The sequence below is a fragment of the Canis lupus genome, chromosome 18 (assembly GCF_011100685.1).
Source record: "Canis lupus familiaris isolate Mischka breed German Shepherd chromosome 18, alternate assembly UU_Cfam_GSD_1.0, whole genome shotgun sequence".
In the NCBI taxonomy this organism is placed as follows: Eukaryota; Metazoa; Chordata; class Mammalia; order Carnivora; family Canidae; genus Canis; species Canis lupus.
Genome location: NC_049239.1, coordinates 45,635,126 through 45,657,703, shown reverse-complemented (window position 1 = coordinate 45,657,703; position 22,578 = coordinate 45,635,126). Strand labels below are relative to the sequence as shown.

General features: G+C 65.0%; 1 protein-coding gene across 5 annotated transcripts; it reads right to left on the bottom strand.

Annotated features, from left to right (window-relative positions):
- Positions 1 to 246: 246 nt before the first annotated feature.
- On the bottom strand, positions 247 to 22,464 carry TSPAN4 (tetraspanin 4). 5 transcript variants are annotated; one of them, XM_038563529.1, is made up of 9 exons: positions 22,327 to 22,464; positions 17,627 to 17,726; positions 14,218 to 14,297; positions 4,282 to 4,473; positions 2,913 to 2,987; positions 2,045 to 2,146; positions 1,804 to 1,935; positions 1,625 to 1,708; positions 247 to 1,058 (listed from the first exon to the last, which is right to left on the bottom strand). In XM_038563529.1, the coding sequence occupies exons 3-9, from the start codon at positions 14,278 to 14,280 to the stop codon at positions 990 to 992; spliced, it is 717 nt and encodes a 238-aa protein (XP_038419457.1). In that variant the 5' UTR covers positions 14,281 to 14,297; positions 17,627 to 17,726; positions 22,327 to 22,464; the 3' UTR covers positions 247 to 989. The 5 variants fall into 5 exon arrangements, with proteins under 5 accessions (XP_038419457.1, XP_038419456.1, XP_038419459.1 ...); XM_038563528.1 differs by lacking the exon at positions 22,327 to 22,464 and adding an exon at positions 21,168 to 21,325; XM_038563531.1 differs by lacking the exon at positions 22,327 to 22,464 and adding an exon at positions 20,964 to 21,066.
- Positions 22,465 to 22,578: the final 114 nt, after the last annotated feature.

Here is a 22,578-nt window from a genome sequence, read left to right as displayed (position 1 = left end):
GAGGATGGGTGGCATCGGTGGGACTTGGAGGCATACTGTGGCCAGGGGCGGTACTCAGCTGGGCATCCCCACAGGGGCCCTCCACACAAGAACAGGGACCTGGGGTGTCCCCAAGGGGACGGGGAGCTGGCAGGAAGGAGGGCTGGAAATGGAGATTTTCGGGGGCCACATGCCCCACAGCTAGTGAAGTTCCCAGGAGGGGCCCATCCCCAACCCAAAACCCCCAGCAGCCACTGCAAGCGGTGGTCACTGCTCCACTCCTGACAGCCCACTTTATTTGCAGAATCCATTACAGATTATCAGTTAAGGGGTAAAGTTCACAGGAGCGGAGGGCCCCCTGGGGGCAGGTAAGGCCCTGGGGCTAGATGGAGGCCACCCCACATCAGGGGAGGGAGGTGCCCTTGCCTTGCTTCTTGCATCCCAGTTTGCAGAGGTTTCATGGCTGGTCCCATGCATGTGCAGGAACCCTACCCCAGGTACCGGGCACATGTTAGGGGGTCCCATGGCCAAACGGTCTGTGGGCAGAGGGTCAGGGCCGCAACAGACACCAGGGTGGGGGGCTGTCATCCACGCACTTTATTAAGATGCACCCAGAGCCTGCCCCGGCTCTGCTGTGGAATGTGGGTGGCAGGGCTGCAGCCCCACCTTGAGCACCAGGACCAGTGGGTGGCCTTTCACCCCCACCCCCACCCCCACCCATGAATAGCCCCGACCAACAGGGGCGCAAACACTGCTCTCTGGAGGATGCGGGGATGGGGATATGAAAAGCGCCAGAAGCCCTTCCTGTCCCCGTCCCGCCTATATTGCCAGCGCTGGGCCATCCCCTCCAGCATGGTGTTCCCCAGGACTGACTGAGAGTCCGGGGGTGGGGGGTGGGGGTGGGGGCTGGTGCTGAGTCCTGCAGCAGGAGAGGCAGGAGGGGACACGGTCATCTCCCCAGTGGGCGGTGTCCTTTGGCGGCAAGGCAGAGGTGGCAGGCAGTGGGCAAACTATGCACAGTAGGTGTCCGCCTTCACCACCTGACAGTACATGGTCATAGCGAAGGTCAGACCCAAGAGCTGTGGGGACATGAGGGGGCTGGTCAGGACCGCTTCAGGAACCACGGGCACAGGGGTCCTGCCCACAGACCCCACCCCGTAGCTTCCTCCCCGGAGGCCTGGTCCTCACTTCTCCAGGAACGCCTCCCCCCGATCTTGGCATAGGGGACACGCTGGGGGTTCCAGGGCTTGGTCCCTAGACCAGCCTTTCTGTCAGCGTGGCCACTGTGGTTCTGCTGGTAGCTTCAGGGCCCCTCAGCTCCATGCCCCTTCTCTGCCTGCCCATCGCCCAACTGATCACCTGAGTGTTTGTGCACCCCAGGAACGGGCTGCCCTCACCTCAGGGCTCTGTGCTGCCCAGTCCCGTGACCACCACCCACCACAGCCACCGGGCTCAGGCTGCAGGAACAAGGCTGACCTGCCTGTCCCTGAGAGGTCAAAGGTCACCTGCCCACAGAGTGGCCCCTGACCATCCCTCTTGAACCCCACCTCTACTGGCGAGCCTGGGTACTCGCTCCAGTAGGCTCCAGTAGGCTGGAGGCCAGGTGGGTCCAGCTGGCCCCTGAGGCAGGCCCCCCACAGCCTACCTGTACCAGTGCCGTGCACAGCCCAAAGATGCCCACAGCCAGAAGGTTCTCCTGGAGCCATGTCTTCACCGTCTCGTAGCATGGCTGGAGGCAGAGGGTGCGTCACAGGGGCCATGAAGCCAGCCCTTCGCACCCCCAGGTCCCCAGGGCCAGGATGTGTGGGGAGGGTGGGTGCTCACCGCCTTCCACCAGGTGCCAGGTGCGTGAAGTCCACAGCTCTCACTGAACTCTAGGCAGCAGGAGTCGGGCACGCGGGTGGCATTATAGACCTCAAACCAGTCGGTGTAGTTGGAAACCCCACAACAGCGAAACTACGACAGGCACAGGCTAGGATGGCTGGGGAGCCGGGGGTGGGCCCTACCCCCTACTCGGCCCACCCCAGCCCCCACCCCCCGCCTGCATACCCACACCCAGGCTCACGTCGGTCTGGATGATGCTCCATGCATTGGTGAGGCCAACGTTGCCTGGGGTGCCGTACAGATGCAGACCCTTCTTCAGGTCTCGTTGGGCGTACCTGTCGATCTGCAGGTGCAGTGTGGTCAGCAGGGCCACCCACCCCAACGGCCAGCTCCACCTCCCTCATCCAGACCCCACAGGCGCCCCACATCGCCCCCTGCCCGTCCCTGCCCCTGGGCCCTGGCTGGCACTGGAGTGAGACACCCAGCATGAACTCCTGTTAGCTTCAGGTATGGAGACAGACGGACAAGGACAGAAACACCGTGAGTGGTCTGCACATGCGGGGTGTCGGCTGAGGGGCCCAGAAGCTACGACACCCCCGTGGCCCCCGGAACTTGGTTCCCGAGACCATCCTCCAGCGGAGGAACTGGGGCTCCTAGGTCTGCAGGGTCGACCAGCACCAGGAAGCCTGGAGGGGACTGTGCCAGAGGACCCAGGGACCAGGCCAGAGCCCCCACCAGGCAAAGGCCAGAACCGTGAGCAAAGTGAGGAGCACAGGCCCCGGGTGTAACGCAGAGCATAAAACACGGAAAGGAGCCTTGATTTTTAGTACATGTGCTGCCGAAGCGAGCACAGGACCTTGAGTAATGTAAATCAATGACTGCGCGGGGACAGGTGTTTTCCTACCCAGTGGACACTCGGTCCAGGACAGTGGGAGTTCCGCCCACACCCCTGTCCCCCCACTCCCACTGTGCCAGAATCCCAGAGCCTCCAGGGCATTGGCAGCCCCTCCGGGACCCGCCTCTGGTGGCTGTGGTGAACAGCGGGACTGCCCTGAGTGGGTAGCGGGGCCATGGCCCCTTGCTGGGTGGGGAGGGCAGGGTGGCCAAACCTTGTCAGTGTAGGCGAAGAACAGGACAGTGACAGTGACCTCCAGCAGGAGCACCAGCAACAGCGTCACAAAGAACTGCAGAGGAGATGGGTGTCAGGGACGGCCACACCGAACCCCTGCCCCCTAGCCTGTGGAGCCTTCCAGGGCTGGGGCTGCAAACCTAAGACGGATGCCTCCAGCCCAGGGTCCATCCCTGGGGACCAGCACGTGCCCCTTGTGCTGCCCCACCCCCCTCTCTGTCCCAGGGGCTCTTCTCTTGCTCCGCTGACCCCAGGGGACGCACCTAGGCTTCATGCCTGTGTCCCTGTGGCAGGCAGGCAGGTGGAGCAGTGCCCAAGGCAGGGGGCCCTGGCAGGGGGTAGGTCGGACCGTGATGATGCTGAACCCTGGGGATCACAGCCGTCGGAGCAGCCAGGGGTGGCCACCACCCCTTTGGGAAAGACCAAGGTGAGGGGACAGCCACCAGGAGCCTGAGAAGTGCCCCCGTACGGCACAGACCTTGCCCACTGGGTAGCACCCGCCCCCATCCGAGCACCCCCAGAGGCACAGCCCTGACCCAGGCCAGCTGAGCAGCAGAGACAGCCTGCATCCACCTTGCCTTTCCTGCAGACAACAATGAGATTAGGGCAGGGACGATGGGGACAGGGCCGGGGAAGTGGGCTCTGGACTCCCCCTGCATAGAAGCCTGGGGCTGGGCTCCCCCCCCCCCCCACTGCAGCTTCCTGCCCTGGGGCAGCTGGGGATCCAGCCACACCCCACCTGCTGCTCCAAGAGATCAGAGCCCCAGGCCCTGATGGGAGCATCTGGAACGTGCTGAACAGCTGGGGAGGCTGCACATCTTGGGGGGCGTGCCCTCAGGGACCCCACCCTGGGCAAGAGCTCCTCAGACAAGGTCAATTTGAAGGGGTGATTTAGGACTGGAAGCTGCCCAAGGCCTTTACTGGACACATTAACAGGTGAGGAACCTGACCCGGGGACACTTCCCCTTCTCCATTATCGGTGATTAATGTCCCCGGTAAATGTGTCCAAGGCAGAGGTGGGGACCGTGAGCCTCTCAACAGAGGGTCCAGGGACAGGAGCCAGGGAGGGGTCCCAGGAAGGGTGGTCTCAGAGTAGGCTGGAGGGGCTCTGCCTGGCACTCGTGTGCGCTTGTGCACGGGTGGGCATGTGAGCACACACGTGTCCGTTCCATCGCAGGAGGCCTCCACGAAGCTCTGAGCCAGCAGCTCCCCAGCACCTGACCCCCACCGCCCCAGCCTGTTCTGGAAGGCCCCATCAGAGCCCCCAGGGGCTGCCACAGGCCATGGCGGTGATGTATTCCTGCCCGGAGGGGTCAGCGACCCAGAGGCACCCAGCGGGGGGCACTCACAGTGAGCAAGAGGCACTTGTGCTCCTTGATGGCGCCGATGCAGCCCACGAAGCCGATGGCCATGACAAAGGTCCCGGTAACGATAAGCAGGTTGGCAGCCGACAGGGACGGGAAGGAGGAGGACAGGGTAGCGAAGTTCCCCTGGGTGGCAGCCAGCCAGATGCCAACGCCGAGGATGCCGCAGCCTCCCAGCTGGGACCACCAGGGTGGGGAGAGAAGGGCAGTGAGGCCACCACCCACGCCTCCCAGACCGCCCCAGAGCAGGCTGCAGTCCCACCGGATCACTGTGGCCATGCAGAGTGGCATCCCACAGGCCCTGCGCACCCTCGCCTGCCCCGCTGACCTCCCAGCACCCAGCTGGTCCCAGGGACCCCATGACTCAGCAGACCCCCAGGGCTCGGAGACCACTCCCTGATCCACAGCCACAGTGATGGGGACCCCAAGGTCCCCCACCTATGGTGGGGAGGGGATGGTCTAAGGAGACTTTTTTTTTTTAAGATTTTATTTATTTATTCATGAGAGACACACAGAGAGGGAGGCAGAGACACAGGCAGAGGGAGAAGCAGGCTCCATGCATGGAGCCTGACATGGGACTAGATCCCAGGTCTCCAGGATCACGCCCTGAGCTGAAGGCAGGTGCCAAACTGCTGAGCCACCTAGGCATCCCTAAGGACACTCTCCATTCAGGACGTGAATGGGGTGGCTGCCCTTGTCCCAATGATATGATGAGGCAGCCTGGGCAGGAGCCCCAGGGCTTCTCCCGAACATCATCTCTCCAGGAAGTGTCCCCTTTTGCCCCGAGCCTGGCCCACGCCTGCCCCACAGCCTCTGGACCTGAGCAGTCAGGGAGACCTGCCCTAGATCCCTGGAGACTCTGCCGGACCACACACTCCTCTTCCTAAAACCACCTCCCAGTGGGTGGCCACACTCCCCATCAGCCGCCTGGTGTCCCCCACTGTCACTTTCTAAGCACAAGCCCCAAAGCACCCGCCAGGCTCTGGTGTGGACACCAGCACAGGAGCGGAGCAGACAACCCCATCCCTGGCCCTCCCCTGGCCCTCGCGGCCTGTCCTTAACCACTGGGACTTTTACTGAATTTCATATTCGCTCTTTATTATACACAATTAAAATGAGAGGAGCAATGCTGAGCTCTGGGGAAAGCCAGGCGGCCCTGGGGACCCCTCCCCACTGCTCACCATCTGGCCTGGCCCCCATGCCCTCAGCCCCCAGGGCTCTCCTGGGCACGACGTCCAGCCCTTGGAGTGATCACCCTGCACGCCCGGGACAGGCTAGGTCACAGACTCGGGATACCATACCCACCCAGGGCCACCACAAGCCCTGCATCACCCCCACAAAAGCCTCCTGAGCCGAATGGCCAGACTCCCACCTCATTTCCCAGATCAGTAAACTGAGGCTGGGAAACAAGCCACCTGTCCAGTCAGTCAGAGGCAGAGTCAAGGGAAGCCAGGGCCATCCACACACGGCTCCCCAACAACTGGCCTGGTTCCCTGAGCCTGGCAGGGACCCCATGACTCAGCAGACCCCCAGGGCTCGGAGACCACTGCCCAAGGAAGCCTCACCTTCCATGTGCCCGTGCTCACCCCTTCCCCTGCCAGCTGGTCAGCCACGCCCTGGGGTGGCAGTGGGGCCACCACTCCCTTCTCCATAACCCGCTGGGGAGTGTGCACACCACGTATTAAGCCAGGCTGGCAGGAGACTGCAGTTATGGTGAGGGGGGCGCAGAATGCAGTTCCCAGCCCAAGAGCAGAGGGGCCGTGGCTCCCCGAGTGTGGACAGGCTCTGGGCCAGGCCCAGCGGCATCTGGGATCCCTCCGGGCCTTGCCTAGGCTGAGCGGGGCAGGAGAGCCCCCCAGCTGAGCCCCAGCTCAGCACCATCCAGTGGCGGGGGGTGGGGTGGGGTGTCCAATCAGCCCAGGGTGAACATGCGGGTCCTCTCTGGCCCCCTGCCCCTCTTTGCACCTTCCACAGAAGAACTTTGATCTAAAAATTATAAACATCTCCTCTGAATGCTGCTGGCTCGGGCGGGGTCCAGGAAGCTGGGCCATCCTGCCTGTCTGAGCCCCTCCCCAGGGTAGGTGGGCGTCTGCGGCTCAGGTAAGGTGCGGAAGGGGGCAGGGCCAGTGCCCGCAGGCACCAGGTTAGGGGGAGCCTGGTGCACAGGCTGCCCTGCCCCTGGATGGATCACATGGCCCTGGAGGTTCCCAGAGGGCCCACGGTAGATGGGGACAAAGGCCTCCGCCCACCTAGGCCATACCCACCCAGGGATGTGACTCCTGTGAGGCCATCTCCATGCCATGATCAAACCCAGGGCCATGACAAGGCTGCCCAGACGAGGCTCAGAGGTGGCAGGGCAGCCGGGGGACCCACCCGGAGGAGTGGCTCCATTGCCCCTGTGCCTGGGTATGTGCCCAGTATGAGCAGCCAGCTGCCCTGTGGTGGTTGGGGGGGGGCAGGGGGTGACACCCCCACTGCAGAGCTGGGCTTGGGCATAGCCCCACAGCAGAACAGGGTCTGCTGGCTTCAGGGAGATGTGCCCCCCCCCGCACCGCCGTGGGGAGAAGGCGGCGCCCCCAGCAGCCCCGGCGCTGTCCGAGGTGCTGACCCCAGGTCCAGCCACTGAGGGGGCACCCAGCACCTCTGGGCACCCCACGCCCGCCTGTGGGAGGCACCACTCAACATGATGGGGACAGAAGCTGGGACAGGCCGTGGCTCATTCAACCCTCCCAGCCAACCTACAGATGAGAAACACGGCTGAGGGCTTTCCTGGGGCGAGGCCCCTCGCCCGTGCCTGTCAGACGCCCAGCGCTGTGTCCCCACAGCGTCCCCGCTGCCTCTGGCATCTCCAGAGATCCCAGGGGAGGGGCTGCCCTTTGCAGTGCTGCGCGTGAAGGGTGCTGTGGCTGGGGACCAGGGAGGATCTGGGTCAGGGAGGGCATGAGGGTGGGCCACTCCCCATGGAGACGGCACCTTGACCGGCCGCCATGCCCAGGCCTTGTGGCAGCTTGTCCCCCACTGAGCCATGCAGCCCTCACTTTGGGCGAGTCACATCTCCAAGCTGAGCCCCAGGACGCCCCTCAGTGGGTGAGGCTGCCTCCTGCAGCAGGTCCCTGAGCCCAGAAGAATTATTCCTTCCTCACAACCCCACTGCCTGCCTTCAAGGACAGTAGACGGCTCCTGTCAGCAGGAAACTGAGCCCGTCTGAGCTCCCTCGCCCCATGGGAACACATGAAAGGGCACAGGGAGGACACGGCGAGCAGAGCGGCTGTGGGAGTCCAGCTCCCGGGGAATCTGGGGGGGCTCCCCACTCCCAGCACTGGTGGAAATGAATTTCCTTAATTAACTCTGCACACAACGTCCCACCTCCACCTGAGATGGCAAAAGAGACCCACACTGTGACACACACAGCCCACGCTGCTGGACACCTCTCACCGTCAGCCTCACACACAGACGCATGTCACAGACATGCTGCCCTATGACCTGCCATATTCCAAGCCCCAAGGCCCCCCATGTGCAAGCATGTTTGCATAGACCAGTCACCAAAAACTCAGACACACACTCACTAACAATGTACGAGCACAGTTAATAAAATTACCTGTAATTTTGAAAATGCTTCTGCATATGCAGTTTTTAAAACATTTTGGCAGGAAAATTATAGCCTCCAAGTGCAGGAAAAAACAAGGTCCTTTAGACTCAGATGCAGAGCATGAAACACAGGGTAAAAGAGGCTGAGGTCGCTGAGAGGCTGGGACACCCCCCCCACCCCCGCACAGATGTTCAGCCCCACTTTCTCACTGCTTAGGGCACTGGCTGGACTCTCCTCCCCAGCCACACGAAAGCCCATCTGGCTCCCAGGAACAGACCCCATGAAGCCTGAGAGGGGGACCCCCACCCCTGCCCCTCCATCCGCTGTGGCCTCTCTGTCTCCCTCCATGTGCCTCGAGCACACGCCCGATCTCCGGCCCTCCCCTGTCACCAGCCCCAGCCCAGTACCCGGCTTACACTCCCCCCTCATCCTGCTGTCCGTTTTCCTGTCTGCATTTTTCGGTTTGGCTTAGGGCTGGGGGTATAGGGACGCCTCGGTCTGCGATGCCACCCCACCCCCAGGCCCATGAAGGGGCAGGTGTCAGGTGGCCCTCTGCCACTGCCCCTCCGGCCAGCAGATGGCAGGACAGCTGGCCACGTCCTCGGAACACAGCGGAGGGCTGGGTGCCCGCAGGGCCTGAGCCTGTGCCCAGAAGCCCCTCGCCGGGCAGCCAGCACAGCCTCGGGGTGGGGGCTGGGCATGGCGGGGTGTCTCACCCCTCCCGCCAGCACTTTGGGAATGGCAAAACGTGTCCGCAGTGCCAGAAACCAGGTCTGCACCTGCCCGAGATGAGTGAAGGGGCTGAGCCCCTCCTGGCAGGCCGAAACATCCCCTATACCTCGACTGGGCCCTGTTACCTGGGGGACAGCTCAGCAGGGCGCTCACTTAAAATCTACGCCATGGCCTGCATGTAATTTTCTTAAACGCCAACCAAGCCCCCGCGCCAATCCCCAGCCCCATTCACTCACGCCAGCCCCGGGAGCCCCAAAGCTCGGACGCAAGGAGACCAGCCCCAGCCCCCAGGGAGACAGCCCCACTGGCCGAGGACCCCCTGAGGCCAGTGTCCAAGGAGGCCAGCAGCTCCAGGAAGGCCCAAGTCCCCCCTCCAGGGCAAGGAGGAGCTCCCTGGGGGCCTCTGGGGCACAGAGAAGGACCACAGCAGCAGAAGCCCTGGCAGGCTCAGTCAGTAGAGAAGGTGACTCTTGATCTCAAGGCTGTGAGTTCAAGTTCCCTATTGGGTGTAGAGATGGCTCAAAAATAAGATTTAAAAAAGGGGGGGCCTGGGTGGCTCAGTCGGCTTAGCATTAGACTCTTGATCTCAGCTCAGGTCTTGATTTTGGGGTGGTGAGTTCCAGTCCCCGTTGGGCTCCAAGCAAGAACCTCAGCGGCCCTCCCTGGGAGAGGGGAGGGAGAGGCCATGGCCGGAGCCCCAGGGCAGCCAGAGGGCAGACAAAGCACTGAAGCACAGCAGAAGGACAGGGCCAGGGCCACAGACAGGAGGTACAACTGGGTTGGGGACCCCCGGCCTCAACTCCCACTCCAGCCCTTCATGGCCAAGGCCACAGCTCTCTGGGGGCACAGAGCCCTGCTCCTGCTACAGCCCCCCCACCTCTGCTTTGGATACAGAGGGTTCCCTAGAGAGGCCTGGCAGGCCCGCCTCTCCCCCTCGCTCGTCTTCCAAAAAAGGGTCGACTCCAGGGACACGCACAGAGGCACCGCGAAGCCCCTCTGGGCCACTGGGTGGACAGGCCTGACAAGCACCCAGGATAGTGCTGGCACTGCCTGGATCCCCCTCACTGCCCGCGGCCACCCCCAACCTCTCAGGGAGACCAGCAACCCAGCAACAACCCACAGGCCTGGTGCCGCCATCAGGGCCTCTATACACAAGCGGATTGTTGCTGCTCACAGTATGTCCGCGGGGGCCCCCACCCTGGGAGGGAGGGCTCTGCGGGGGGCGCAGCACGGCCACCAGGCACCAAACATTCCCAGGCCCCAGAGCCCCGCCCATCCCCTTAACCAGCTGCCAACCTAAGGATGAGAGTGCCCTGACTTTTGACCAGGGAGTCAAGTGCCCCCCCCTTCCTGGGGGCCCTCCACTCGATCCCACACACAATCCGCCCACCCTCCCTGCACCCATCACAAGGCTGCACAGCCACCCCTACCTGCAGTCAGCAGGACACCCCCTGCCTTAGCCTATCGCACAAAGAAATAGGAGCCAGGACCCAAGGATGCCCCCAGCACCATCAAGAGGCTGGGCCAAGAAGAGCCCCAGGGTGTGGGGTCTGAGATGCTCACTGGTCCTCCCCCTGTGACCTCAGCAGGCCCCCGTGGCATGCTTCCTTCCCCAGCTGCAGGGAGGGTTGGGGGGAGGTCATGGCCCCCAGCTCTACAGGGCCCTCTGCCACCATGTGTCCACTCCTCCTCCACCAGTCTCTGACACCCACTTGGATGTCATGCATCACCACAGGGGAAAATCCAGGCCCCACCCTGTGCTGCAGCTGGGGAAGGGGAGACCCTGAGGAGACCCCGAGGAGGGCAGGACTCACCCAAAGTCCTCCACTGGCCTGCGCAGCAGGAGATGGCAGGCAGGGCTCCAACCCCCACCCCAGCCACACAGAGGGACTCTGAGCACAAGTTCAGGCAGAGGCAGGGCAGCGAGCAGCCCAGAGCTAGGGAAGGGGGTGGGGAGGGACACCTGCCGGGGTGCAGCAGGAGGAGGGGCCCTCAACTCGGCTGATCCCAGTCTGGGAGGCACAGAAACAGGCTTACCTTGCTAAGCTCAGCCCTGCCTCCACTCAGGTCCCCCCAGGACCCCCGAGCCACAGAGACTGACTGCCCCTGGAGGAGCCCCAAGCACTCTGACCCAGGGCAGGGCAGGAGCAGGAAGAACATGTCCTCCCGCTCCCCATACCCCTACCCCTCTCACGGCAGGGGGGCTCTGTAGGGGCTGCACGTCTCCAAACCCTCACCCTGTGCCTGGCATCACACGGTATACCTGCCTGCTCCCGGGAGACACCCCCACCCCATGGTGGAGGCCCTGACCCTAAACTGCCCTGGGCAGGCCTCAGATGGAGGCCCCATGTGCTGTGGGAAGGCAAGACAAGGTCTGGGGGTCAGTTGGCTCTGAACTCTGGGGGGGGTACCTGTGCTGCCCCAGCTCCCTGTCTCAGGGCACCCCGGCTTTAAGCACTGGTGACAACATGCAAGCCTGTCTCCTTCCCTGAGATGAGCCGGGGACCCAGCCAGTGCAGGAGGACCTAGCAGGTCAACCCCAGGACAGACCGGTGATGACTGTTTCCTGTCCCACAAGGACCCAAGGTTGGATACCTCAGTCGTCCCTTCCCAGGCCCAAACAGGAGCCCCCAAGGAAACCCCATCCAACAGGGCCCATAAATAGGACTCGATGATCTCCTGAGCCAGCCCTCCCGCTCCATGCCTCCCCAGGCTGTCAGGAACTGTGGTCTCAGCAGGGGCACCCTGGGGCTAGTGCAGGGGTGGGGGGGAACCAAATTGCTGGGGGAGCCAGGGGTGCAGGAGCCTCAAGGGGCTAGGTGGTCTACCTCCCTCAGGATCGAGGACCTGAGGTAAGGGGGTGCCAGGCAGGGCTTGGAGGACAGAAGAGCAAAGACGAGGGCAGGACATAGAGAAGTCATTGCGGATGGGGCCCTCGGGAGTCCCTTGGCCTGTGCCTGCAGCCTTACCTCCTGCCACCCCCCCCAACCAGGGCCCCCGCACCCACGCCCGCTGGGAGCCACATGTGGGACAGACACAGCTGCCCCACCAGACACACCCCCAGCCTGCTCCCCACGAGCTGGGGCAAACGCTGGCCCAGCACTGACCTGGCCAGCCCTGCAGGGTGGGGTCAGAGGCAGTGACACAGGTGCATGTCTTGAGGTCCAGCCCCTAGGACTCCCCTCCCATTACCTCAGCCCTGACCCTCATAGCTCCAGTGGGGAGACTGAGGCATGACACTCAGGGGTGCAGGGCGGGGCTGTCCTCTAGCTTCCTAGTGACAGAGGGGGAGGCCAGCACCCCCAGGTACAAAGGAGCTAGGGGGCTCGGGGGAGGGTGCTCTGGCCTCCGCCCCGGCCACCTGCAGCCCAGCTGATCCCTGCCCAGGGACCCAGCGTCCGGACCAGTCCCACCACACCTCATGTCGGAGTGCTTCCTATGGGCCAAGGGCAAGCCGGGTGCCCCCTTCTGACCCCCAGGGTATCAGACCCCAGCTGGGCACCATGCTGGGGCAGAGAGGGGCCCAGGTCAGCAGCAGGAGACCTGTTTGCTTCACAGGGAAGTAGAACTGTGGAAGAAAAGGGAAATGGATTTTCCAGCCCAAGACAGGGTCCCAAGGGGGGTTTCTGATTTGCTCTTTTCCAGGCTGAGGCCTGGCAGAGCGTGTCTGGCCTGCAGCTGGTAGGGATGCTCCCTCAGGGCTCCCAGGGCAAACATAGCCCTGCCTGGGGACCCACTGAGGGGGGCTGCTCTCAGACCACAGGCTCCCTTGAGGGGTCCCCTCTCCTGACCCCAAGCAGTTGTCCAGATGGCTGAGGAGAGGAGATAAGGGAAAGGACAAGACTTGCCCACGTCCCGGGACCTGACTACCCACCACACCCACTGCCTGCCCCCACCCCAAGCAGTCGGCCACCTACACCACCACTACTGTCAAGTCTGGTCACCTGCAGCAACATGCAGACTCTGCCAGCCACTCAGTGCAACCACACCGGCGCCCCCTGCAGCTGGCCAACATCCCCCACCAGAAGACGTTCACCCCTTCACACCCCTGGGTCGGGCTCCAGCTGTCACGCACCTCTGCACCTCTGCCGCCAGCTCCTGGCCTCAGGGTACTTCACTCTGGGCCTGGGCCTCATCCCTCCTGAGAGTCTCTCGTAGAGAAACAACCCTTGGCATGACCACCTCTGGAAGCAGGCATCTGGGGAAGGGTTCCTTGGGTCTCCTTGGGTCACACCCCTTCCGGGGACCCCTGACTCCCTCTACCACTAGCTGGGAAGAGGAAAGTACAGCCTGACAAGAAAGGCAGGTGCAAAAAGATAGACCCAGGTCTCTGGGTATGTGGCCTTAACTGGACAGCATGTAAATGGCATGAAGGATGGCCTCCTTGTGGGGCCCAGAGCCCAGGCTGGAGCTAAAGCCACACCCTCACTCCCGGTTATGTCCAGAACTACCCATGGAGCAAGAGGGACCTTGGCATCCTCTCTCCACCACGCCTCCTAGCCCCGCCAGTGGAACCCCAGCCTGGCCAGGCTTGTTCCAAGACGCTCCCTGCAGTTACGGGACTGGGGCTGGGTGACAACTTTGTCATCTCCCCACCCACCCACCCACCCAGCCAGCCTTGTATGGAGGAAGAAGAGGCCACCCTCTAGGACCAATACCTCTGGACACACACCTCCTCTCTGAGCACACGCAACCCACCTCAGCAAAAGTTATGGGTGACCCCCAACACACACTCCCCCCACGTAGGAAGAAGAGCCAGCAGGGAGGCCAAACACCTCCCCAGCACACTCCGGGGCCCAACACCCTGGTCAGTGTCAGGCCCAGCCAGAGAACTCACCGGTGCACACACCCCCTCCCTCCCCACAGCACCTGCAGACACTGGAGGGGACCACCCGGCCCCCAACAGCCCCCTCAGAACCTCCTAAGTCAGACCACTGGTGCGGGGTGGAAAGTCAAGAAAGGACGCCGGCTGCGCGGAGGGAGGGGAGGGGAGAAGAAAGAGGAGGGGAGAGGAGGGGATGGAGGGAGGCACCAGAGTTCCACGCAGGAACCCGGGAACCCGGGCGCAGGGGGGCGCAGTGCCTAGCCTCCCTGTCGGGCGCGCAGGTGCGGGACATGTCCCGTCCCAGGAGGACAGCAGAGAGGACAAGGGGCAGCGGCCTGGAGTGCAGAGCCTCGGCCCCAGAGCCCCAGAGCCCCAGAGCCCCGCGGTCCCGGAAACCCGCCTCCCGCAGGCCACCCCAGCCCGGCCTCCAGCTGGAGTGGCGACCCTGGGGCCCCCCCACCCCGCGCATCCATCTGGGTCCCGGTGTCTGCCCCCCATCCCAGCTGGGGCGGTGACCCTGGGCCCCCCCACCCCGCGCATCCATCTGGGTCCCGGTGTCTGCCCCCCATCCCAGCTGGGGCGGTGACCCTGGGCCCCCCCACCCCGCGCATCCATCTGGGTCCCGGTGTCTGCCCCCCATCCCAGCTGGGGCGGTGACCCTGGGCCCCCCCCACCCCGCGCATCCATCTGGGTCTCCAAGTGTTTCCCCATCCCAGCTGGGGCGGCGACCCTGGGCGCCCCCCGCCCCGCCCCGCCCCGCCCCGCCGCCACTCACCCAGAAGAGCAGGTTGAAGGCGAACATGAGGAACTTGACGCCCTGGAGGCAGCCGCGCGCCATGCTGCAGCGCTTCAGCTCTAGGAGGAAGATGAAGGAGAGATCCAGGTAGAAGACCACGTACTTGTTGCCCTTGGGCGCCGTGCAGCGCGCCTGAGCCGCCTTGGGGCCGGGGCTGGCGTGCAGGCCGAAGAAGGGGCCGCCGTCCCCGCCGTCCCCGCCGTCCCCGCCGTCCCCGGCGCCCGCGCGCCCGTACAGGCTGCTGTAGCGCCGGAAGGGGCCCCCGCGCGCGAAGCCCGGCTCCTTGCCCTCCGGCGACGGGCTGCGCCGGTAGGTGGACTCGTCCGTGCTCGAGCGGCGCATCGCGCCAGGGCCGCCGCCGGGCTCAGCGCCCCGCGCCCCGCGCCCCGCCGCGCCGCATCCCGCCCCGGCCCCGGCCCCGGCCCCGCTCCCCGCTCCGCCCCGGCGGCGGCCCCGGACACCTGCCCGGTCCCCGCGCCGCAGCCCCGGCCCTCGCCCCGCGCCCGCCCGCCAATCCGCGCCCGCCCCGCCCCCCAGGACCCCTCCCCGCCCCCAGCCCCCGCCAATCCGCGCCGCCCCGCGATCCCACCGCTCGCGGGCGCCGGCCAATCGCGGCCCCGGGCCGACGACCCCGCCCCGCCCCCGGCCCCGCCCGCGCTGGCGCCCCCCCAGCCCCCAGCCCCCCTGGCCTCCGCCGGGCCCGCCCGGGAGGAAGATGCTCTGGAAGGGCGGGGACTGCGTCGGGGGCCCGGGGGCCCGGGGGCCCGGGGCGGAGGGTCCGGGAACGAGGTCGCACTGCCCCCGCCGCCGGGCCGAGCCTCAGACCGCACTCGAGACGCACAGGGCGATGCAAATGAAGGGGTGACCCAGTTGCTTTCTGGTGGTGACCTGGGGCGGCTTCGACCTGGGTTCAAGTCAAGAAAGAGGCTGCCCAGGACGGTGTAGCCCCGAACACTCCCTGGGGGGGCGCGCTCTCCAGGGACCCCCGAAGCCCCGGCCGTTTACAGCTTGGATGGGAAGAGGCCTCTGTGGGCACAGGAATCAGCCTGGGTTACCCACCCCGGGGTGTGGGGGGGCTGCCCCTGAGAGGGACTGGGGCTGGGGAGGGAAAAAGGGGAGGCTGCCTAGGAGGGCAGGCCAGTCCTCAAGAACCCTGGGCGAGGCTTTTAGACTCACAGGGAGGGGCTGGAACTCACAGGAGGGTCGCAGGGCGGGGTGCTCCCTGGGTGGGGGCACCCCCCTCCCCTGGTCCTGTTTCTCCAGGTAGCATGAGCCACCTGCTCACACACAGCCCCTTCTGCTTTAATGCTCTGCTGCCACTGTCTGAGAATTACTGGTCTTTTTGGAGGGGGCGTCACATTTCATGTTGCACCAGCCTGAGCCAGAAGTCAGACCCTGCCCCTCCTGGACACATCCACGCACGTGCAGCGAGGACCCACACCAAGCTCACAGATCCCCAGGGTGACCCGCACACACACGCACAACAGTCTAGGTAGGAGTACATATGCATACTACACTCGCACATTGGGGGACATGTTCCCTAAGCTGCACCCTAGCTCACCCCACTGGTGGGGGCATGGTCTCTGGGGCCACTGGTGTTGGGGGGAGACATCAGCGTGTAAGTCAGACACCGCCTTCCTATCTGGCCCTGGGCCTGCAGCCCAGGAGGCCAAAGAAGAGCTGAGCTCCTCCTCCCGGAGCTCTGGGCCTGGGGCTGTAGCCAAGGCCTACCAGGTCAGCATGGGAGTCCACTGGCAGTGTCCACCCAATGGGACAGTCCTAGAAACTGAAGCCCAAAGAGGGAAGGGCTGGCTCAGGGTCCCTGAGAGTTGGGTAGCAAGAGCTCAGAGTGCGGAGAGGTGGGAGAGAAAGAGGCGGATGGGAAGGAGGAGGGGAGGCAGGAGTGCCCAGGAAGGGATACTGACAAGGTGACAAACTGAGAGACAGTGGTGTGGGAGGCAGCATGTTGAAGGGGGGGAGGGATGTGCAGCAGCCAGGGCAGGACTACCTGGAGGACTGGGGGCCCAGTGAGGTCTGGCAGCCCTGCTGGTCCCTGAGGACCAGGAGCATCAGACCTCTGCTGCCCCCTGAAGGCCCCTTGTAGAACTGCACTCAAGCCCCAGGGGCCAAGCCTGAAAGCCTCTTCCTGCAGAGCAGAGCTGGCCCTGGCAGGGAGGGGGGGCAGGAGAGTCCCAGAGTCCTTGCCTGTCTCACAAGGCTGGCCAGCCTGGGGTTTCCCATGCCCCCCATCTTTCCCTCCTTCAAGTGTGCTTTGGTACATCTGGGCCCCAGAAAACGGACACAACAGTGATGTGCCAGGGGCCCAGTGTAGAAGCAGGCAGCGGAGGGCCCCACCCCAGCCCTACAGAAACCACTGCCCACAGCTCTGCTCAGAAAACGAGTGACCCCCTTGAGACCCCAGCACCCCCTTGGCTCAAGTCAGCAGCTCCACAGCCCAATACGAGGGTGGACGCCCTGGGATGCTGAGTGAGTGTGTGCTCAGGGTGCAGCTGTGGGCACAGGTGGCCAAGGGAGGATCCAGGGCTGACCCAGCCCCACCCCACCTCACCCCATATGCCCTACATTGACAGCACCCCCATAGGCTGGGCTCAGACACACTCAGGGAGGCATGGCTGGACCCTGGGCACAGACACCTGCCGCCAGCTCATCAGTTTTATCCTTCTCAAAGAGTCTCGGGCCCCAGATGAGTGAGGAGTGGGGCCTGAGGGGCGAGAATCTGTCTCCTTTTGGGCCTGGCTCCCAAGACAGGGCCTCCGAGGAAGACGAAGCAGGGTTGGCCCAGGCTGGCAGGAGAGCAGTGATGGGCAGGACTCCTCATGGAGCCCCAGACTCACCTCTCCACCCCTTCATCATGCTGGAGTGGGGCAGGGAGAGGACACAAGGGGAGTTGGCCTAGGTTCCCACAGTGGGCCCCAGCACCCAGGGGGCTCTCAGCTCTGTTTCACTCAGCTGTCAGTGTCCCAATGTCCCCCAAAATATCCCATCTACAAAACCCTGCGCCACCCCAGGTGGTGAACAGGAGTGCCTGATCTGAAATAAAATTAGAAAATTCATCCAAGGGTCCTGGGGCCAGCTGCAATGAGGACACAGGTCCAGGCTGAGGCCAAGGGGGGCGGGGCTTTCCTCAATGCCCTGGCCCAGTGTCAGGAACCTCAAAGTGCAGCCTCTCCCCCGCAGGGGTCCCCTTCCTCTAGCAGGTGGGGCCCCAGTTAGACATGGTCAGGAGATGGCATCCAGCTGGCTCAGACCCTGCGCCAGGACCCGAAGAGCATCCAGCTGGTAAGGCCCCCGGGGCCCGGGGTGGATGAGCCCATGAGGCTGTCCGGGTCTGCACTGCTGCTGCCACTGCCCACCCCGACTGGCATACCTGGGCCTGCCGCAGGAAAGAAGCTGGGCGGCGCTCGGTTCCTCCGAAGGTGAGCCAGCAGGTGGGCCAGTCGTCAGTGTGGCCAAGGCAGGCTGGAGCCCTGTGGAAGGAAGATGGACAGGTTGGAGACCCACACCGGACCCTCTGCGGGGGCTCCTGGAGGCTGAGCAGGCACCAGGGGAGGGGGGGGGACAGCCCTCCTCTCAGGACCAGGTCCCTAGGACTGGAGAGGGCGCCGGGGCTGGTGGGGAGGCACTGCCTGACTCAGGAGCTGGGAGCGGGGGGTCACGTAGGGCTTTGCTCCCAGCCTTGGGTCACTCGTCCTGAGACACCCCGGGAGGCAGGCAGACTTGCGGGCACAGACACAGGGACAGCACACAGGGGTCCGTGCATCCAGAGAGTATACATGTTCAGAGGCGTGGATTCATGCACAACGCGGGATCCGGCCTTGGGTGTCCACATGCCTCAAGACGCCCTGCACCCACCCATTCCTGGGCTCCAAGCAGACATGTGCCCTGAGCCACCAACCTCACTCTCCCCGCAGAGCCAGCTGCTGATGACTCACCGGGCCCACTTGTCTGCCATTGGCGTTCACGGGAGCATTCTGTCCTCCCCCAGCAGCCAGGGGCTTGGAGGGGACCCCCAATCTCATGGGGTGCCTGAAGGCATCCCGGTCAGGTGCCCCACACCTCACTCCTCAGACCAGGTGCTCCTTGCAGCCCCAGGGGCAGGGGGGAGCGGTCAGTCTTCCCAGCAGCCCAAGGGCAGGAGGGGACTGCAGGTTCAGTAAATCACCCTGGCAGGTGTCTGCCCCCCACACCCATCCTCTTGTGGGCAGCCCACTGCCTGCCAGCCCACCCAAACTTATGCCTGGGGTTGACCAGAGGCCACAGAGCAGAGGGAGTCCTGGCTCCTCCCCCCAGGTGACCTGATACCTGTCCTCCCCAGAACCTCAGAGAGGAGAGGATGCACCTGGGAGCCCTCAGCAGTCCCCATGCCCAGGGAGGAAGCATCCACGGGGAGGTTTCAGGCCCAGAAAGTCGGCAGCAGGGCGGGGGTGGGGGCACGCACGTCATCCACTTTCCCTGATAAGCCCCCAAAGCCCACAGCAACATTCTAGGAGCTAAAAACCATGCACCATATGGTGCCATTGTGCCCTCTACACCCCAAGACCTGGGTGTCAGGGGGACAGGGCCTCCTGGCAGGGCCTAAAGGGCAGATCTACCAGCAGCCCCTCAAGCCTCCTGGGCCCCCCAAAATGTGGAAGTCCCATGGCCAACACCAAGTGGAGGCTGGATGAGACCACTGCGCAGTGGCGCTCCAGCCCTCACCCCCCTGCTCCCCCCTCCCCCCGAGGCAGCCCCTGGATCCTCCATGAATGACCTCTGGCCCTTCTGACCTCCATAGCCCTCCTCCAAGAGTGCAGAGCCCCTACTCCCATCTAGGGCAGCCCAGACATGGCTGTGCAGCTGGGCCAGGCTGCAGGGGCCAGATGGGACACCAGCTGGCTCCATGGTTCACCCAGGCCCAGCCTCCTCCTCCAGGAAGCCTCCTTCCCCATCCTCTGCGTGCAGGGTCTGATGTGCCGCATCCCAGGGAATGGAACCTGTGGTAGGCAGCAGGGACAACCCGAGGAAGAGCCCCAAGACCAACACACCGGCAGTCCTGGGCTGGGCCTGCTCGACTCTCCAGGGCTCTGGGATGGGCAGTGGTTGGAGGACCCCAGAACAGCATAAGCCATGAGAAGGCCGTGGGCACCTACCTGGCCGGATCCAGGTCCCACTCAAAGAGGAACTACCCCAAAAGCGGACACAAAGGTGGGAGGATGCCAGGGGCTGGGAGGCAGCAGGGGCCTGGCCTGGGGGCACACACCCCAGCAGGGACAGATCCTGGGCAGAGCAGAGCCAGCCGCCTCCCCGGGGCCCCCAGGCCCAGCAGGCTCTGAGGCGGCTTTGAGGAGGCAGGGAGGCCCCGCCAACACAAACAGTCCTGTGGTGTCGGCCTTCCGGCTGCTGATCCAGCCCCTGCAGGCCCCAGGCCCCACAGTCCCCAGGCCCACCCGGCCCGCCCTGGGGGAGGGGTACCCCCTACACACACAGAGCCTGGGCAAGGCCAACCCCCATCTCAGGGTCCTCCCCTACATCCCTGCTCCTCCTGCAGCCCCCCCACCCCCCAGGGGGGCATTTCTGTCCTGGAGGTGGTGGTTGAGAGAAACCATCAGGACCCTGTCTCAGGTACCCAGTGTGTGCCCACCCACCTCCAGGCCAGTGTGGTTCCCCCAGAGCCCTACCACATGGGGCCCAGACCACAGGGCTGCCTGGCAGTGTTGTTCCCAAATGCCCTGAGCCCGGGCTCGTCCAAGGGGTCACTAGGTCAGGGCCACCACAGCCTCAAGCACGCTTGCAGACATCGTCACTCAAGACTCCTCAATCCCCAGGGCCCAGGGCTAGTGCAGGCTCAGCAGGCAAGGGACCCTGAGTGACCCAGAGGAGGCATACGAGCATGGCCGCATGGCCGTGCAGGGACCCTCCACCCTGTAGAGCGCTCCCCCCCCCTCCCCGTGAGTGCACATCTGCATCTGCCCAGAGCAAGAGGAGCAGGGGCCAGGCCTGCATTACCAGGACTGGGTCCCTCCAGCTGGGCAGCTATAGGTTCTACCCACACTCTACAGACGGAGAAATGATGCCAGGACTGGTGGGCAGGGTCGGCTGATTCCCTGTACACTGGGCCGGGCTCTTGGCTGGAGCGTCTCAGCAGCAGAAGCTTCCACTGCTGTCCTCCGCCCCTGCCTGCCCTGCAGTGACCCTTTTCTGGCAGGAAGCGTGGCTCACGGGTTCCCAACCACATGTGGCACAGCCCTCCCTCCCTCCCTATGCCCCCCCCACAAGATACCCTATGCTCCAAACGCTGGCAGTCTCCCTCCCCAGAGGCCTGGGCCACATCTGTGCTGACACTGCACCAGAGAGGAGAAGTGAGGGCCCCCCTTCCCCTGCAGGCCCCCGAGGCTCCCCTCCCCACCCCTCCTCCCCACCAGTGCCTGGGGCCCTAAGGGCTCCCTCCCGCCCAACCCAACTCCCCCCACAACACACACACAGAGGCCACCCAGGGCCGAGGCAGCTGGCAGGGCTGACCTCTGAGGCTCCCCAGTGTCCTGCAGGGTTGAGGAAGGCAGGATAGAGACAGAGAAGAGGACCCAAGGCCCCACAGGGTGTCCCGGCACACCTGTGCTGAGGGTGCAGCCGGGATGCTCCCCACCGTCTGTCCTTGGAAATCAGGGAGCTGGAGGGAGGAGCCCAGGAAGAGGCCACCACCACCCCCAAATCTACACACAGCTCACAGAATTCCAGGAATGTCAACTTGGCTCAGGCCTGGATCAAGGCGGGAGGCTCATTCCCCTCACTCTTTCAGAGTAAACAACTACTCCCAGCAGGAGCATGGGTGGGGCAGGCCCTGGGCCCCTCCTCCAGGAAGCCTTCCACCCCAGCGGCTCCCCAAGTTCCACCCAGCTGACAGCCTGGGTCCCCTCCGCTGTGTCCCTCACCTGCACAGTTGCCAATAGTCTCTGCAGGGGAGCCTGGGTCTGACCCCAGGCCACCGTGACTCCAGGCCCCCTCTCCTGTCCCTCTTGTCCAGGCACAGGATGTGCGTCCAGTGGGTGGGGTGGGGGGGCAGCTGGGAAGGGAAGTGGCCTCTCTCGTGGCTCTGCACGTGGCAGCGTGGAGGATGACAAATGCACTGGGCAGGCTGTCCAGGGCCCAGGCAGAGGTGGCCAGCGCCTCCCAGGCCCCAGGGGACCCTCAGGCTCCCTCCCTGAAGCTGAGGCCAGAATCCACCACCCACCGTGGGAGGGTGGGGAGTACAGGCCCCACTCATGCCCAGCCCACCTGACTAGCTGACACCCGCCCCCCCCCCCCCCCCCGCAGGCGCTGCTCTGGAACACATCCATCCCCACAGCCCCAAAGTCTGCCTCCTCCAGGGAGCCCTCCCTGCCTCCCCCCACACAGATCTGCACACACCCCCCCCCCGTGGCCCCCGGATCGAGGAGCTCACCTCACCCCGCCCCCAGGGACACAGCCTCATCGTCCCTTCCACCCTCTGTGGCTGCTGCCCCACCATCTCTGACTCCACCACCTACTCCAGCCCTGGCACGAACCCGCGGCCTAGAGCTGCCCGCAGGTATGGCCTCCAGGGCCCTATCCAAGGGGTCCCCCGGCCAGGATCAATGCGCTCCCCGACACACGCGGGCTCTGCAGGGCGCCTCTTCCACGCCGCCCTCCAGGACCACCCGCTCCAGCCTCCGCCCTGCTCTGAGTCCTCAGAGCCCCGACCGCCCGCACCCCCAGGCCCTTCCCCCAGGGCCGCAGAGGGCAGGCTGGGGCGCTGGGGGGGCAGGAGCTGCGGCCGAGCCGGCCGTCGGGGCTACAGTGCGGCCGAGCGGGCCGGGCCGGGGCGGGGACAGCCTTCGCCGCGCCGGGCCGGGAGGGGCCGCGGGAAGGTCCCTCCGGGGCCCCCCTGCCCCCGCCCCCCGCCGCGGGTCCCCGCGCCCCCGGCCCCGGCCCGGCCCCGCCACTTGTTGCTGCGGCTCGGCTCGGGGCTCCAACTCTGCGCCCGCTCGGCTCGGCCCCGGCTCGGGTCCGGGTCCCGGTCGGGGGTTCCGAGGGGCGGGACCTCGGCCGCATCCCCGCGGACCGGCTCTGTACCTGCGCGCGGTCCGCCCGCCGCGCAGCTGTCAGTCATGCGGACACGAGGAAGGCGAAGCGCCGCCGTCGGGCCCTTTCGGTCCCGCTAGGCCGCCGTAGGCCGGGACGTACCAAGGCGAAGGGCCGGGGGGGGGGCGACGCTTGCTCCGGTAGCGGCCGCGTGGGCCCCGGAGCCCCCGGTCCGCGCGGAAGGAGCTCGGCCCGGCAGGGAACGGACGGCGGCGGCAGTGGGGCCGGGGGGCGGGCCGGGGG

Excerpts from the sequence above, each read along its gene's own strand:
- TSPAN4 (XM_038563529.1), bottom strand. The coding sequence starts at position 14,280 with ATGGCGCGCGGCTGCCTCCAGGGCGTCAAGTTCCTCATGTTCGCCTTC. Across the intron at positions 2,988-4,281 it reads ACAAGTGCCTCTTGCTCACT|TTCTTTGTGACGCTGTTGCT; the intron begins GTGAGTGCCCCC and ends TCTCCTCTGCAG. Across the intron at positions 1,709-1,803 it reads CTGGCACCTGGTGGAAGGCG|CCATGCTACGAGACGGTGAA; the intron begins GTGAGCACCCAC and ends CTCTGCCTCCAG.